The 13,623-nt window shown below is 41.0% G+C and overlaps 1 protein-coding gene across 1 annotated transcript in view; it reads right to left on the bottom strand.

Annotated features, from left to right (window-relative positions):
- Positions 1–12,213, bottom strand: part of SPNS3 (spinster homolog 3 (Drosophila)) — a gene marked incomplete at its 3' end in the record, with an annotated part of 23,332 nt that extends 11,119 nt beyond the window's left edge. Inside the window, exons 1-8 of the mRNA XM_010087192.1 lie at positions 12,006–12,213; positions 9,395–9,460; positions 8,804–8,940; positions 8,134–8,285; positions 7,173–7,239; positions 6,232–6,422; positions 4,096–4,248; positions 722–911 (exon numbers count right to left, since the gene is read on the bottom strand). Coding sequence (XP_010085494.1) covers positions 722–911; positions 4,096–4,248; positions 6,232–6,422; positions 7,173–7,239; positions 8,134–8,285; positions 8,804–8,940; positions 9,395–9,460; positions 12,006–12,213 — 1,164 coding nt within the window. The remainder of the gene's footprint in view (positions 1–721; positions 912–4,095; positions 4,249–6,231; positions 6,423–7,172; positions 7,240–8,133; positions 8,286–8,803; positions 8,941–9,394; positions 9,461–12,005) is intronic.
- Positions 12,214–13,623: the final 1,410 nt, after the last annotated feature.

The following is a 13,623-nucleotide window of genomic DNA, read 5'->3' as shown; positions in this document are numbered from 1 at the left end:
AGCTGTTACCAGATTATAATTAAAATAAGGTTTACATCCAGTTCCCTCTTATAGGGATTTTTTTGGAACTATTCATCATTCCTAGTAAGTTTCTGGTTTTCCCTTTACTGAGAACAGAACTTAAATGATTTATACTTCAGTTTGCATTGCCAAAAGCTTGACTTTGAAGATGAGCTGGTGATTTGGGGCTTTGAAGGTGATGGCTATATTATTCTTAGCAAGAACTGTGCGTATTGTACAGTCACAAGTACACCGATCATTAAGTATTCAGAGACCAAAAATAAATAAGAATACTAAATTAGCCACATAGTGTTAAAAATTCACATAAGATTGAGGCATCCTTTAACTACATTTTTGGGTAAGGGACACTGTAGCTTCATGCAGCTAACTACACAGGCTTACTGTTCTCTTCTTCAGTGTGGGCAAACTCTGCAGGTCCTGAGGCACAATTTCTAATGCTCTCCCTGCCTGCCCACCCTTTCTATTGGAGCAAGTAATGCACAACGTGGCTCTCACAGGACAGACCGCACCTGCGGGCAGTATAGAGCAATGCGCACAGTGCTTAGCTGGCAGGCCACCTTGTCACAAGTCACTGAAACCTCTTAATGGTCTAGAAGATTGCAGAGAATTCTGCAAAAGCCACCCCTGGCCTCCTCCCCCTTCCCTTTCTCCCCAGGATCCCAGAAGACATTTTGCTAGTGATGGACAGATTGGCACTTACAAAAGTGGAAAGGATGTTTGTCTGGGCCACCATCAGAGCTATGTAGATGCACAGAGCAGAAATGAACATGCTTGCAGCACAGATCAGAGGATCAGCTTTATTGTTTATCTTCCTTAATCTTCTTGCAGCTTCTGCCCCAGCAATGACACCCAAGACTCCTGTCCCAATGGTGATGCCTCCAAATATTAGGCTGGTGACAAAGCAAAGGATTCAGTTAAGCATAGCAAAACCACACTGTGGAAAAAAAAAAAATTGTGTTAGCTTATATCTTTAGCTTCAGAGGAATTTTTACTAGGGAACTTAATTTTATTCCACTTGATCTAACCCTCCCATTCCTCCTAAATTGATTTAATTCCAAGCCTCAATTGAAGCAATGCCTCTGCAACTGAGGCTCTGTCCTGTGGAGCCAATATTTTCCCATTTACAGAGTAGGTGTTACGAAGCCAGGCTCAAGGAGAACTCTTCGCTGTAGGACCCGGCTTGGACATCTTACAGTGTTTCAGCTGAACCCAGGACAACATCCAGTGACTCAGAGGAGACACAGTCACCTTGGTTACTCTGCAAACCAATCTACTCAGTCATCCCTAAAACACTGATGGAATAACGCTGGATCACACTCTGCTGTCTTGGAAGAGATCCTATCACGTGGAATTACATGCATCTAAATTATAACCCTGCAGTTAGCACAGCTGAGATGAGTCACTTCTCTGACTACGGGAAACATCTACCACTTCCCAAAAGAGTTCAAAGAACACTGAATAGTTAACTAGCGGGAGGCCCATGTAGTATTTTCTGAACACAGAATTTCAAATGCCTCTCAGCTTTGTGTGTCTGCAAGTGCAAATGTGTTCTCTGGGAATGACAAGTTCATGTTTTAAAAGGATGTGTTTGAATAGCTTAGAAGATTCCGCTTCCAAAGGGCCTTCCATATATGCTTTCTCTGTGTCCCAAATGACACCATAATGAAAAAGCAAGTCTCTTACGACAAGACTGGTGCTGCCACTGATTGTTTAATGCATCATAATTCTCCTGAGGCAAACGGGGACAGGAGCATTGTGTTCTGAGCACAAGTGCTTCTAAATATTTCAGAGTGCTGCGTGGTAAGTTTTGTACGTTTTCCTAAGCTTTCTCTGACTGCAAAGCAAAGTAACCAGCTAGGATAAGATCTATTCCTTTAAACTACAATGCATCTACTTTAATTAATTTCTGGCTGGTTAGGAAGAACTCGATAATTCTACAAGAAAGAAAGAAGTATTGCTATACAAGATAACTACCTTTAAGCATATTTGTACGCTTCCTGCAAGTTCTTCAGGATTCTGATCCATCACTCATTGTAGCTTGATAGTGACAACGGATAGATTGCCACTAGGCAGAATAACTGTCTTAGAGATTTGTCTAGGAGAGGCAAGTTCCAAGGTGACATTAGTTGATCAAGGCCTTCATGGAATTGTGTTTAAAAGATTCACGTGGTGTAACCTGCAGTTGAAATAAACCTACATCTGCAAGAAAAGGGGACAGCCAAAACTACATTGACAGGGAGTAGGAAAGTACAGAAGCCTAGTCCTGGGCAAAGGCTCCTGTGGGATCCTTTAGGGTCTGAGAATGCTCACTTCCCTGTCTGATCTGTTCGAAAGTGTCTGCACAAAGACCTGAAGAAAAATTTCAGACTGCCTATTTATCTACCTTGAAAGGACTGAGACCTGAGTCAGCTGTGGTGCCATTTGAATTTGCGTTTCCAGGGAGTCCAAGTGGCACAGCCCTGATCCTTAAGCAAAGCCTGCAACTGCTGAACAGCCAGAGGTGAAAACGTCCTGAAAGTATCCCTGGGCAGGTCGGGGAATGTGCAGCTCAGTTCTCCCAGCACTGTCAGCTACAGGTTTGACATAGTTGTTTCTGTTTCTTTACATCCCCCTGGAATAACAGTCTAAACCCAGCCTTATGCTGCTTCTGGCACTAGCTTATGCCAAGGCTATTTTTAAAGCATCCTGCAGGAAGCAGTACATGAGGTTAAACTCTAAGGTGCTCCATTTTACTTCCACAAAGACCATGTCCGCTCTAGCAACACTATGTGGAATAATAGTTCAGAAAGTGGATTAGGAAACAAAACATAGGCTAATACCTTCAGCTCAATAAGGGAAATATTTAAATTGTATCTATTAACAGATACAGCTAAATGGTTTAAACTGTTCAGCTTCCCTTCTGTGCCTGCTCTGAGCCAGAGCTGCGAGTTTACTCCCTTCCTCAGCATTATTGGCTATCAAGTAATGTGCCGGTGGTGGCAACCACGGAAGGACAATTGCGTTTCCCACTGAAGTGTGTGTGGATGACTATTCAATCCATCTGGTTACACTACAACTTGGAAACCACTTTTTGAGTTGACTCAGTCATTCCATTGAGAAAAGCAAAAGAACCCCATCACCAGAGCACACACTCAAGGTATGATTACTGCTTCTCCTTTTAATTGTCTTTACCTGGACAGACAATGTAGTAAGCAGTTAGTGCTTGGAAATCCATCAGAAAGGCAGGGATTGAAACCAAATTTGGGATACCTCCAGAAGAAAGGCAGGGACACTTGTATGGAGGCCCCTGGTAGGGAGTCAGTACATAGAAGAAAAGTGTCCCCGTGCTCACTGTTATTGAGGGCAGCCGTGAAGACTCGAGAGGAACACCGAGTACATTTTTCTATTCTGGATAACACATTGTAAGGAAAACACATTCTCTTCCTAGCTGGGGAAAAGTGATCTCCAAAAAGTTGTATTACGATTACTTCAAAGTCCTCTCCTGTTGTAAATTCCCCTTGTCCATCCAATATTTAATACTTTTTCATGAATCTTTATTGCTCTGGACAGCCGCTGTAACCAGAGCTCTGCTGGCAGCTACTCACAACACCAAATTATCCTGTCTTGATGCAATGATACCACACTAGATCAAATTCATCAAGCTTGCTTTATGCTGGAAGTCACAATGACCTGGCCAACACAGCGGGAGTTTTAAAACCAGATTAACAAGAAGGTAATAAGAAAGTTACCAAAACACAGGATCTAAACATACTTAAATGGGTATTTAAGTAGCTTGGGGTGCAGTCAATTGTCAACTGAAGTCTCCTTGCTAAAGCTGCTCCTTTTTCCCCTACAAGTGCTCCTGTTACTGCTTCTTTCCACTGTACTTAAATAGGGCTGGCAGCATCTTCCCAGTTAACCCAGTGATTATAAACAAACAAACAGGAGGGTCTCAGCATACCTGGAAGCAATTTAGTCCAACATTCACACCCAATTGCCTTCACAAGATGTGTTCACAGTCACATCCCACCTTCTGCCTTCCCAAACAAACTGATTTAGCACTGTGCAGTGCTTCCACGGTCGTGCACACCTCACCTGTTAGATGAGTCGCATGATTCTTGGAGGCATGGTGATACAATGCCCTGGACAACCTGAGCTCTGTAAAGAAACAGCGGTACCCACATTCCCAGGGCTCCAGTAACGAAGGCCATGGCAGTCAGACCCAGTGAGGACCAGACAAAGCTCCAACTGAAAGTCAAAAAGAAAGAAATGAGAGCTACTAGAAAGAACAGGGTGTGAGGAAAAAGGGAAAGCCTACCTGCAACACCTAGGATTTCAAGCAATAGCAAAACAATTCATTCAGACATCTTATAATCAAAATGTACTCTCTTGAAGATATGAACTTTGATAAGGCTTCATCTATGAGCTTCAACAGTAAAGTACTCATTGGAGCAAATTTTTTTTATTATTGTGATTGTTATTATTACTGTTATTATTATTATGACCTACTGATTTAATGTTAAATCCCAGTCCTGGTCTCTTGTAGATTTCATTGCCAACTTTTGCTAAAACAATTGCTGTGAAATTTTTGATAGCAGAACTGCAACAATAGACAGTGAGCAAGAATTTAATGGCTTAGTAGCTAAATGAAAGTGTTCTACATGCCAGTCTAAACGCCTCAGGATGATTTTTAAGTTGCTTGTGTAACCAGTATAAATAAGAGTAACAGCTGACTGTTACAAACTGTTAAGACACAGCAGCTGAAGCACTCCTTAAATCTACCTGGGTAAGTAAAAAATAGACTGCTATCAGTCTGCACAGTGAGTTTTCAGACAAAAGGAGAAACATTTTTTTTAAATATCCCAATCCTGTCTCCTTCCTGCCCTGTTCTAGGAGAAAATTAACTTTTTACTGGTCTCTTTCTAGTTAATAGTTTAGGAGAAGTCCCCTTTGAGGTCAACAGGGAGGTATGAAATCTTAAGACTAAATAAAAGTGCTGGAATTGACCAGGTGACCACCAGACTAGAGGATCTGATAAGATATTAACCTAATTCTTCATCTTCTAAAGATAAAAGGCTCATGGACTTGATTAAAAATGGAACCACCTGTTTTTTGACAGTATGTCCTTATCCTCTGGAAATCAATTGCCAAAGGAAAAGAAAATTAAAATCTATTTTCACAACATTGCTGGAGACCATAAGGAACGTCTTTGGAGAAAATCAACTTTGACATTAGTCTAGTCATTGAAATGTCAGGAAGGTTCATTTTTTATTCACTTCAGACTGTACTGCCTACAACTTGTGGTCTGACAAACTGGATCTCTAATGTACTTGCTGTTCTGGATGAAAATAGGATGCAAATCTAGTCATCCATTAGAAAATGCCGGATCGTCTAGAAGAGGAATACTCCAAAGACAGACACGGTCCCAGGAAAGCAAGTCATGAACTAAAAGCACTTGGTCAGGACCCCGGGGAAGCAGCCTGCAGGTGCGGGCAGCACGGAGCCGTGTTTACTGCAGTTGCACAGCGGCATCTGCTGTTCTCAAACTGGATCCAGCTCTTCCTCCCTACCCCCAGCACAGGCTTTCAGGGACTGAGGGTAACAGGAGGGAGAAACCTGCTGCAATCAGTATTTCACTTCGTTCTGCTGGTCAGCTGTTGTTGCCTTTAATTTTTGTGTGGTTAAGAGGAAAGGGTCATCCACCAGCCAAAAGGTTAGCTGGTCCAACACACCTACAATTACGTTATAAACCATATTGGGGCCCTACAGACTCCAATGTCTTGTATCAGAGGCACAGCAGGCTCGCAAATACCATACAAAGACTGCCTGAGACATGCTGATCCAATCTTCCTCAGGCACTAAGAATGACAGATAAAGTTACACCTGCAAAATATGCACTTTTACCAATCCAGCTTACCCTATGTGTTAAAGCTAGAGTGAAGGGGAAAGTTAGTAGAAAGTAGAGTTGGATTTAAATAGGAGCGCACTGCCATCATAACTCTGCCTCTGTCCCCCTCCTCAAAATGGGAGGATAGCAGAAGGAAAGAAATACTTCAACTTTTGTGTGGCATCCCTGTAAAAGATTGGAAGAAAGATTTTTATTGATGATCTTCCAATCATCTTGTAGACAGCATGTGATACAATGGAGCTGAGTGGGATTTGATGGCCATATTTCTAATAACGCAATGGTCCTTTGTCAATGGAGGGAACCCTTGTTGTAAAATCACTTACTTCTTGGCGAGAGATATGACGTCTTGACACCAAGTAGTCCTGGCAGTTCTCTGTACACCTGGTTTCTCAGCTGCTACTCTTATTGTGCCGGAGATGCTCAGTGCTCTGTGTGCTGCTGTCCTTCTCTGGGTCCTGTGAGGGACCAGTAGGATCAGAAGAACCAGTGCTAGACCTCCCATGCAAGGAGTTATCTGTAGACACAAGGCTGGTTAGATCAAGGATACCTTTTTTCTTATAGTGACAACTTCACAGCAATGCAAATTCAGGGTTAGAATTACATATCAGAGAATTGCAGGTATGTTCAGAAATAGATGTGACTTGCTGTTTGTACATCATGTTTGTAAAAAGAAGAGTGACTTTGGTGATTTATGGTGACTTGGGAAGAAAGACAATAGATCACCCCTCTCCATCATAAAAATATATGATTGTTGTTTCTGCTTTTGGAGAAAAACATGTGAAGAAAAAAACCTGTACCTTAGTACACTGACCACAAGTGCAAGACTCACTCATGCAGTCTCAGTGTTATCTGAAAAACATCAGACTGTTATTCCAGTAAACATTCTTCCCCACTCATCCTGTACTTGCTAGTTAATTTTATAGATAAGTTAGGAGGATCTGACAAAGTACTTCCAAAGCACTAGGTGCTCAGTATGGAGAGACATCATGATGACAGGACCAGAACAGAACAGTTTTTCTTGAAACCCTCAAATAATAGAAGTTGTTCCCAACAGCATTTCAGAAAACAAACTCTCATTATTGTCCTGAAGAATTATACTGGTGCTGCCAGTATAGCAATCATTTTACCTTCAGTTTCCTCTGTTTGAGGAGGTCTTGGTGCACTGACAACCATTCCAAGTGTGTCCTCAGGTAAGAGGAACATCAGCACCTGCCCTGGCTGACACTGAATGACTCAGCCCCGTGAGTGCAAGTGAATAACTCACCCTGAATGCCCAGTGCCAGTCGCCTGTGACATCTGCCATGCCAGCCGCTAGGACATAGCCAAGACCACTGTCAGCAACAGAAAGGAACAATCAGAAGGCACCAACAAATTCTTGCTGGCTGAAACGACATGTCTTGCCAGCTAAGGAGAGCACAGAGAAGTATTCTCTGTCATAGTTTTCAAAATGGATAAGCAGAATCAACTCTCACGGTCTATGCTAGTCTCTTTGCCAGCCGGTATTAAAAAGAGAATCTAACCTCCTCAGAGCAGATTTGAGATGGAGGCAATAATGTCCCAGATTCCCCTTGGAATACATATTCTGCAGAATGACACTGTGAACCCAGATCAGACAGCCCATAAAGCAGTTTATTATTTACTCTTTTCCATGCTAGCCACATGAACTAAGCCCTGCAGGAATTCCTTTAGTTTTAATTTGCCTTCTGGGCTCAGCCTTGGCTGCCTGCTCTAAAAGAAAGTATACCTCTGAGCCCCTTCAGAAGCACTTCTCTACCTCTTCTTCAGGCACAATGTCAATTAACTAAAAGAGGAGAGGGAAGTGCCAGTTCTTCCTTGGGAGACATTTAATGGAGAGTTCTTGAAAAATTTGTCAGGTAAACAAATATCTGAAAGCTTTTGTTTTCCAAAACCAGAAATAAATTACCTACTCCCCCACACATATTTCTTTTAGAATTGATTCAATATTTTATCCAAAGCCTGCTTGTTTTCAGAGTTTAGATTCTCCCTAAAAAGTGTTGAGGGGAAAAAGCAAATTTTTCTTCAAGGTAATAAAGAAATAAGCCTAACCAGCTCTATTTAAACCTGCTAAGCAAGTGACAAATCCTTTTGCAAGAGGCAATGAAGATATACATCAAAATATGTCTAAAGGCTCAGGGTATATTGAATTGCAGGCATGGCCAGACAGAATTTCAAAAGACAGGTGAGTTACTAGCAAGAAAACCAACCTTCCCACTGGAATGAAGATATAGAAGATAGATAACATTGTGGTCCTTTTTCCTTCCTCAAACAGGTCTGCAATGATGGTAGGTGCTATTGTGGAATAACTGGCCGTGCCAATGCCAACTAATCCTCGTGAAAGAAAGAACATCCAGTAATACTGCAGGCAAAAGACATATTATTGTCCAAAAAAGCCCATGCAAGAAACCTTACTGTTAAAGAGGTGCATTTTAGTGGATCAAATGTACCAGAGGAAATAAGAATTCAACTGTCTGTACTCCCTCCACTCACACCTGCTTCCCTCGCATGCCACTGCTATGCTTTCTACTTTCTGCACAGTAGTGACTTCTTAGAGTGACAACCAGAGAGAATTACGGGATAAGGTCAATAGACCACAAGCTTGTCAAACAAGCTGCTACACTGTAAGGTCATAATCAACAAGAATTCAGAACAAAAATAAGATCCCATCAATTGCAGCTATAATGTGTGGGTTCTCCATTGCCTAGGCTGCACTCCGCCATCCCATAAATCATTCCTGCACAAAGTCCATTTAGTCCAGGCTTGGGGAGTGAGAGCTCACTGGTAGCTTTTCCAAAAGTAATCAGAGAAGGACTCTATCAACTCCTGCAAGATGTATGCAGATGATTTTAGTAGTACCCTCTAAAAAAAGTAACATACCAATTCACTGATGAATGAGCTGGCTAACGTTACACCAGACCAGAAGAAAATACCAGCTCCAAGGATGATTTTCCTGTTGTATCGGTCACCGAGGTATCCAAAGATGGGGGCAGCCAACATGTAACACAAGATGAAGACTGGAAATCCAAGAAGGAGCAAAGACAATATTGGTCAAACTCTTTTTATCGCACCTTCTCCTCACCCCTCAGAAAAACTCAGGTTATTTTTTATGGCAGAGGTTAAAGGCAGGCTGAGTTTGTAGAAATAGTAGGTACCTTGATATTTAGAAAAATAAAAATGCAGATTCAAAAAACCCTATTCAAAAATAAAACGTGAATTGCTCAAGTTCTGTATTTCTTGAGAAATTCCTCCATCTTTTGTGATTCACAAGCCGTGGGATTTTTGAAGGACTCCATTCCGGTCTTCCCTGAACCAAAGACTTTCAGTTTTGCATTATAGTCAGCCTGCCCACAAGTGGAAGTGAGCAATACCGCACATGAGTAGGAACTAGAAGAAATGAGTAAGTAGGCTGTGTTCTAGGAACAGACCACATCCATGCAAAGTAAATTCAAATTTAAGAGATTTTATTACCTGTTTGCAGGAGACCTGTCTCCCCATCGCTAAGCTTGAAGTATTTCTGTATCTCTAACAGGATCCCTGCAACACAATCAAACAGTGAATGACAGAAGTACCCTGTGCACTCCTTGTAATTCTATTCATTTGCCAGCTCAAAGATCTGTTTCAAGAAGAGGGCTTGCAAGAACTGCAACACATTCAGCTTGCTAGTTTATATGTAAACCATGACTCTACCACAAGCACACACACACAGAGGATTAAAAATTCTTATTGCTATACATAAAATCCATTATCTTCCACTATATCGGTCTTATGAGAGTCAGTTTAATGGACACAATGTGGAGCAAAACAGTGGCAGTTTTGCAGCCAGCAGATGACAATCCTTGTACATCTAATCCCAACATTTTCTTAACAACCTTAAAATGTTAAGATGAGTTGAAATTCCTTCTGTTAAGAAGAGCTGTTAATATTTTCAGTATATGCAGTATTCAAACTAGTGCATGTTGGATTTTTCAGGATGCAAATGGCTACAAGCTTCATTAGCAATGGCGGCTAAATCAGCCTGTGCCGGGAAGACACTTCAGTAATTCAGATCATTGCTCTAAACATATAATTCTGTTCATATTTCCATGACAATTTTGCAGAAATCAGATAAGATATAGGTAACTGCAGATTTACAAATTAAAATTTTTTGATCATGAACGATCAAAGCATTGATCTGAACAGCTTGGAACAGGGTAACAGATCAGAGGGGAAAAGTCTGCATGGTCACCGTCTTTAACAAATTGATGACCCAGTTCCAGCAGACAGTTAGATGGAGGAGCTTGTTTTCTGTGTGAAGAATGGCGCAAACTGTCAAAGGCTGTGAGCAAAACTGCCCGGAAACCACAACTTCATAACTGCCACCAGCTTACTTTTAAACAAATAGTCAAGCCTCTTCTTCACTCTCCTGTTAACGTATACATACAATATGTTCATACACATGGACAGCCAAACTCAAAAGTACCGATGGAAGAATTCTGCAATGCAGCTGAATTCTAGCAGATGAACAGCACAGTGCTATGGTATAAATGGCCATTTACAGCTTTCCCCCATGCCCAAAAGGTCACAGTTAACTAAAAAGTGTTTTAGTCAGGTATTGTAATTAAAGTAGAAGTTTGATATTTCAGATGCTTGGACACTATCCCCACCTCTGCTCTCAAATTCTTACATGTCCCTGAAGGTACCTCACACACAAGCAGCTGAGCACGTTAACAACTAGGCAAGCTTTACTTCACAGGACTTCCTGAAAATGTGAAGCTCTTAGCATGTACAGGAGCCAAAGAACAGTTCAAAGTCTGGAACGAGCCAAATGACTGCTTGCACTTCATACTTTCCAAGTGCGTACCCTCCTAGCATCCCAGTTCTTGCTCAAAGAGATTTTAATCCTCTCCTGTCCCCTGCCCTTCTCCAGGGAATGTTACTTGACGAACTCACACATTGAAGTTTTTCACTAACAGTCTTGCAGTATCATTCAGCATGCACTCCTACTTGTTTCCTTCCCTCTTACATGTGTGGTTAAGAAGTATTAAAAAAAAAAAGCTTAAACTCCTAAACCCACTATCCTCTAAGTTTTTAAATCTACAGACTGAATGTCTTAAATTTCTGAGTGGTCTAAGTAGTAAAAATTAAGTTTGTGTACTAACACTGGACATTAATTCCAGATGTAACAATCCATCCTTTGGTTTTTTCAAGGTTTGAAAACATTTATGATTTCCAGACCACTCAGAAGTATATGGCAAGGTTACAGCAACTGTTTCCTGCTAATTTATAAATCAGATCCCTGGAAGTATGGCAGATGCTTAGCAGTGATGCTAAAGAGAAGAATTTACACAGACCACAGTTTACATGGGAGGATAGATTTCCAACCAGTTTACTAGAAGCAGTGCTTTGCTGTTAACGGCTATGTCAAAATTAAAAAAAAAAAAAAAAAAATCACATTTTGGAAGAAGGATATTATCTATCAGAAAACACACTGTAAATTTGGTAGGTGATGCTTGGGGAAGTGGGTCTCTGTTCTCTTTAGACAATCATGTTACACTTGCAGAAATCCCACAATTTCCAGCAGATCATGAGGAAGTTAAGACTCCCCTTAACAAATTTGCACAAAGATAACATAATTTTTGGACTTTTAATGGGGTGAATAGCATTACTGTTCTTCAGAGAAAAGAATGCCATATCTCATCTACTAGATGCAAAGAAGGCTGGTAAGCTGCTGTATACAATAAAGGGAAGCTTCTTAGTCAAGTCTCTGTAAAATCCTGACTACAAAAATAGACTAGTATTGCTAAAGTCTGTTTATAAGAGACTTAGATTTAAAAATATAAATCCTAAGCATTTAGGAGATGTGATTTTTATAAGCAGTCTACTAACCACTAATAACTAACACATCATTTATTGGTCTTTCAAGATTTATAATTGGAAGTTTCGTTATGAGTATGACCAACAGGCTAGAGCAGATAAGTGAGAAAGATTACAAAGAGATAAAGTGTACCCTTACTTTCAAAAACTTTTGTAACTACAGAGTAAGCAATGCTGTTGAGAACTAACATTTCTTTTTCCTTAGAAGGAGAAAAGGGGCTCTCACCTGGTACAATGAACCAATCCATGAAATTTATTAGATTCGCATAGCACAGCACAGCAGCTATCAGGTAATCTCTCTTTGCTGGACCGTTCCCTGGCACTGACACGAATGGACCTTGTCCCACATGTGCTGCAGTAGCTCCGTAATTCTGCTCCTCAAGAGGCGGCTGAGACTGCAAGCTTGTGTTTTCATGTGCACCGGGGTTTTGCATATTTCCCAGTGCAGAAAGTCACCATAGATTATGAAGCGTTTCCTTATCACACCAAGCTACAAGTCAGTTTTTTGTTCAGGCTACGAGGAACTTCAATCACTACAGTCATTTCCGGCAATGAAGCCCAGCCACTAAAAGCTGAAATTAAATGTCCCTTGCAGTAGGAAGAACTTTACAAAGAAAGAAGCTTCAGTCCTGTGTTGGGCAAAAGCAAAAATGCTGAAGTGCTACACCTTGAAGGCAAGGAAAAGTAAACATAAACAAAAGCAAAATAATCCATTGTGCATCCAAGAAATAAAAGTGCACAACTTTGTAATGATCTCAGAGAAATTGGATAGGCAAGATTAATAATAACCTTTGCAAAGGTTTCAGCGAGTTGCCAGAGCTAAAAATAGCCTTTTGAGGGCAGAGAGGGAAAGGCAAAAAAAATAAGATAGTTTGCTAGACCAGATATCTGTCTTTGCCTTGAGCCCTCCTTTACCACAGACTTCTTGTGCAACTTCAGACGAGTCATTTGCTTTCTCTGCACCTCAGATTTTTAGTCCTGCCACACATGTGCACGCACACCTGGCCTTTAAAATAGAGCTACCTACCTTTGTCTCTGCCAGCTGACTGACCTCAGAAGGTAATTTATTTTTTGCACCCTGTTAAGAAAGTTTAAAGTGAAAATTAACAGTAAACTGTAAGAGTTTGTGAGTGAAGCAGCTCATTGGAACGCGTACTGGTCACAGTTTATGAGTCATGCAGGAAGACAAGAGTCAATGGGCTTTTTTTTTAAGAACTGTGTGTTTCACACTTTAGACTAAACCGAAAAACAAAATAGCACCTAGTATTCTTGGCCATTTGGTAAAATCCAGATTCCTTACTTCTGTATGCTCAACACTAGTGTTCCATTCTGTCTCTGTTTCACGAAGATCTAGTTCTTCATGAACCAGAAGGTATGTTTAATTTAATCGTGGGTAAATCGATATTAATTTTATTTCAAGCGGGGTCTTTTTCTTAGTAACATCTTAGCTCTCAGCTTTCTAGGGAGAATTTAGAAATAGATGATGGGCGTTTCTCCCTACTCCTGCTCAAGGGAGCTCCACATAAGTCAGCTTGTGTCTGAAAACATTTCAGAGTGGGTCAACTTACTATTTGGGAGCAATTTTGCTCTCTATTCAATATTATCACTACTGCCTTTTTCTCTACTATAGACTCTAGAACCTTCACTGAGTAAATCTCACATTATCTGTGCATCCCGCTGCTTTATTAAACCAAGTCGATTACAGTTGGGGAATCAGCACAATTTTGTGGAGATTAAAAACATCATCTACATCTAATCTGAAAAAAAAAAAAAAATTACTTTGAGGAACTGCAGTTGGCTTTAGAGGTGGGCACGGCGAGTGCCCCCTCCGCTCCGCTCGCCCC

This window comes from Pterocles gutturalis, unplaced genomic scaffold (genome assembly GCF_000699245.1).
Source record: "Pterocles gutturalis isolate BGI_N339 unplaced genomic scaffold, ASM69924v1 scaffold51126, whole genome shotgun sequence".
Classification (NCBI taxonomy): domain Eukaryota; kingdom Metazoa; phylum Chordata; class Aves; order Pterocliformes; family Pteroclidae; genus Pterocles; species Pterocles gutturalis.
Note: the sequence above shows the minus strand (reverse complement) of the source record. Positions and strands in the feature narration are given on the sequence as shown.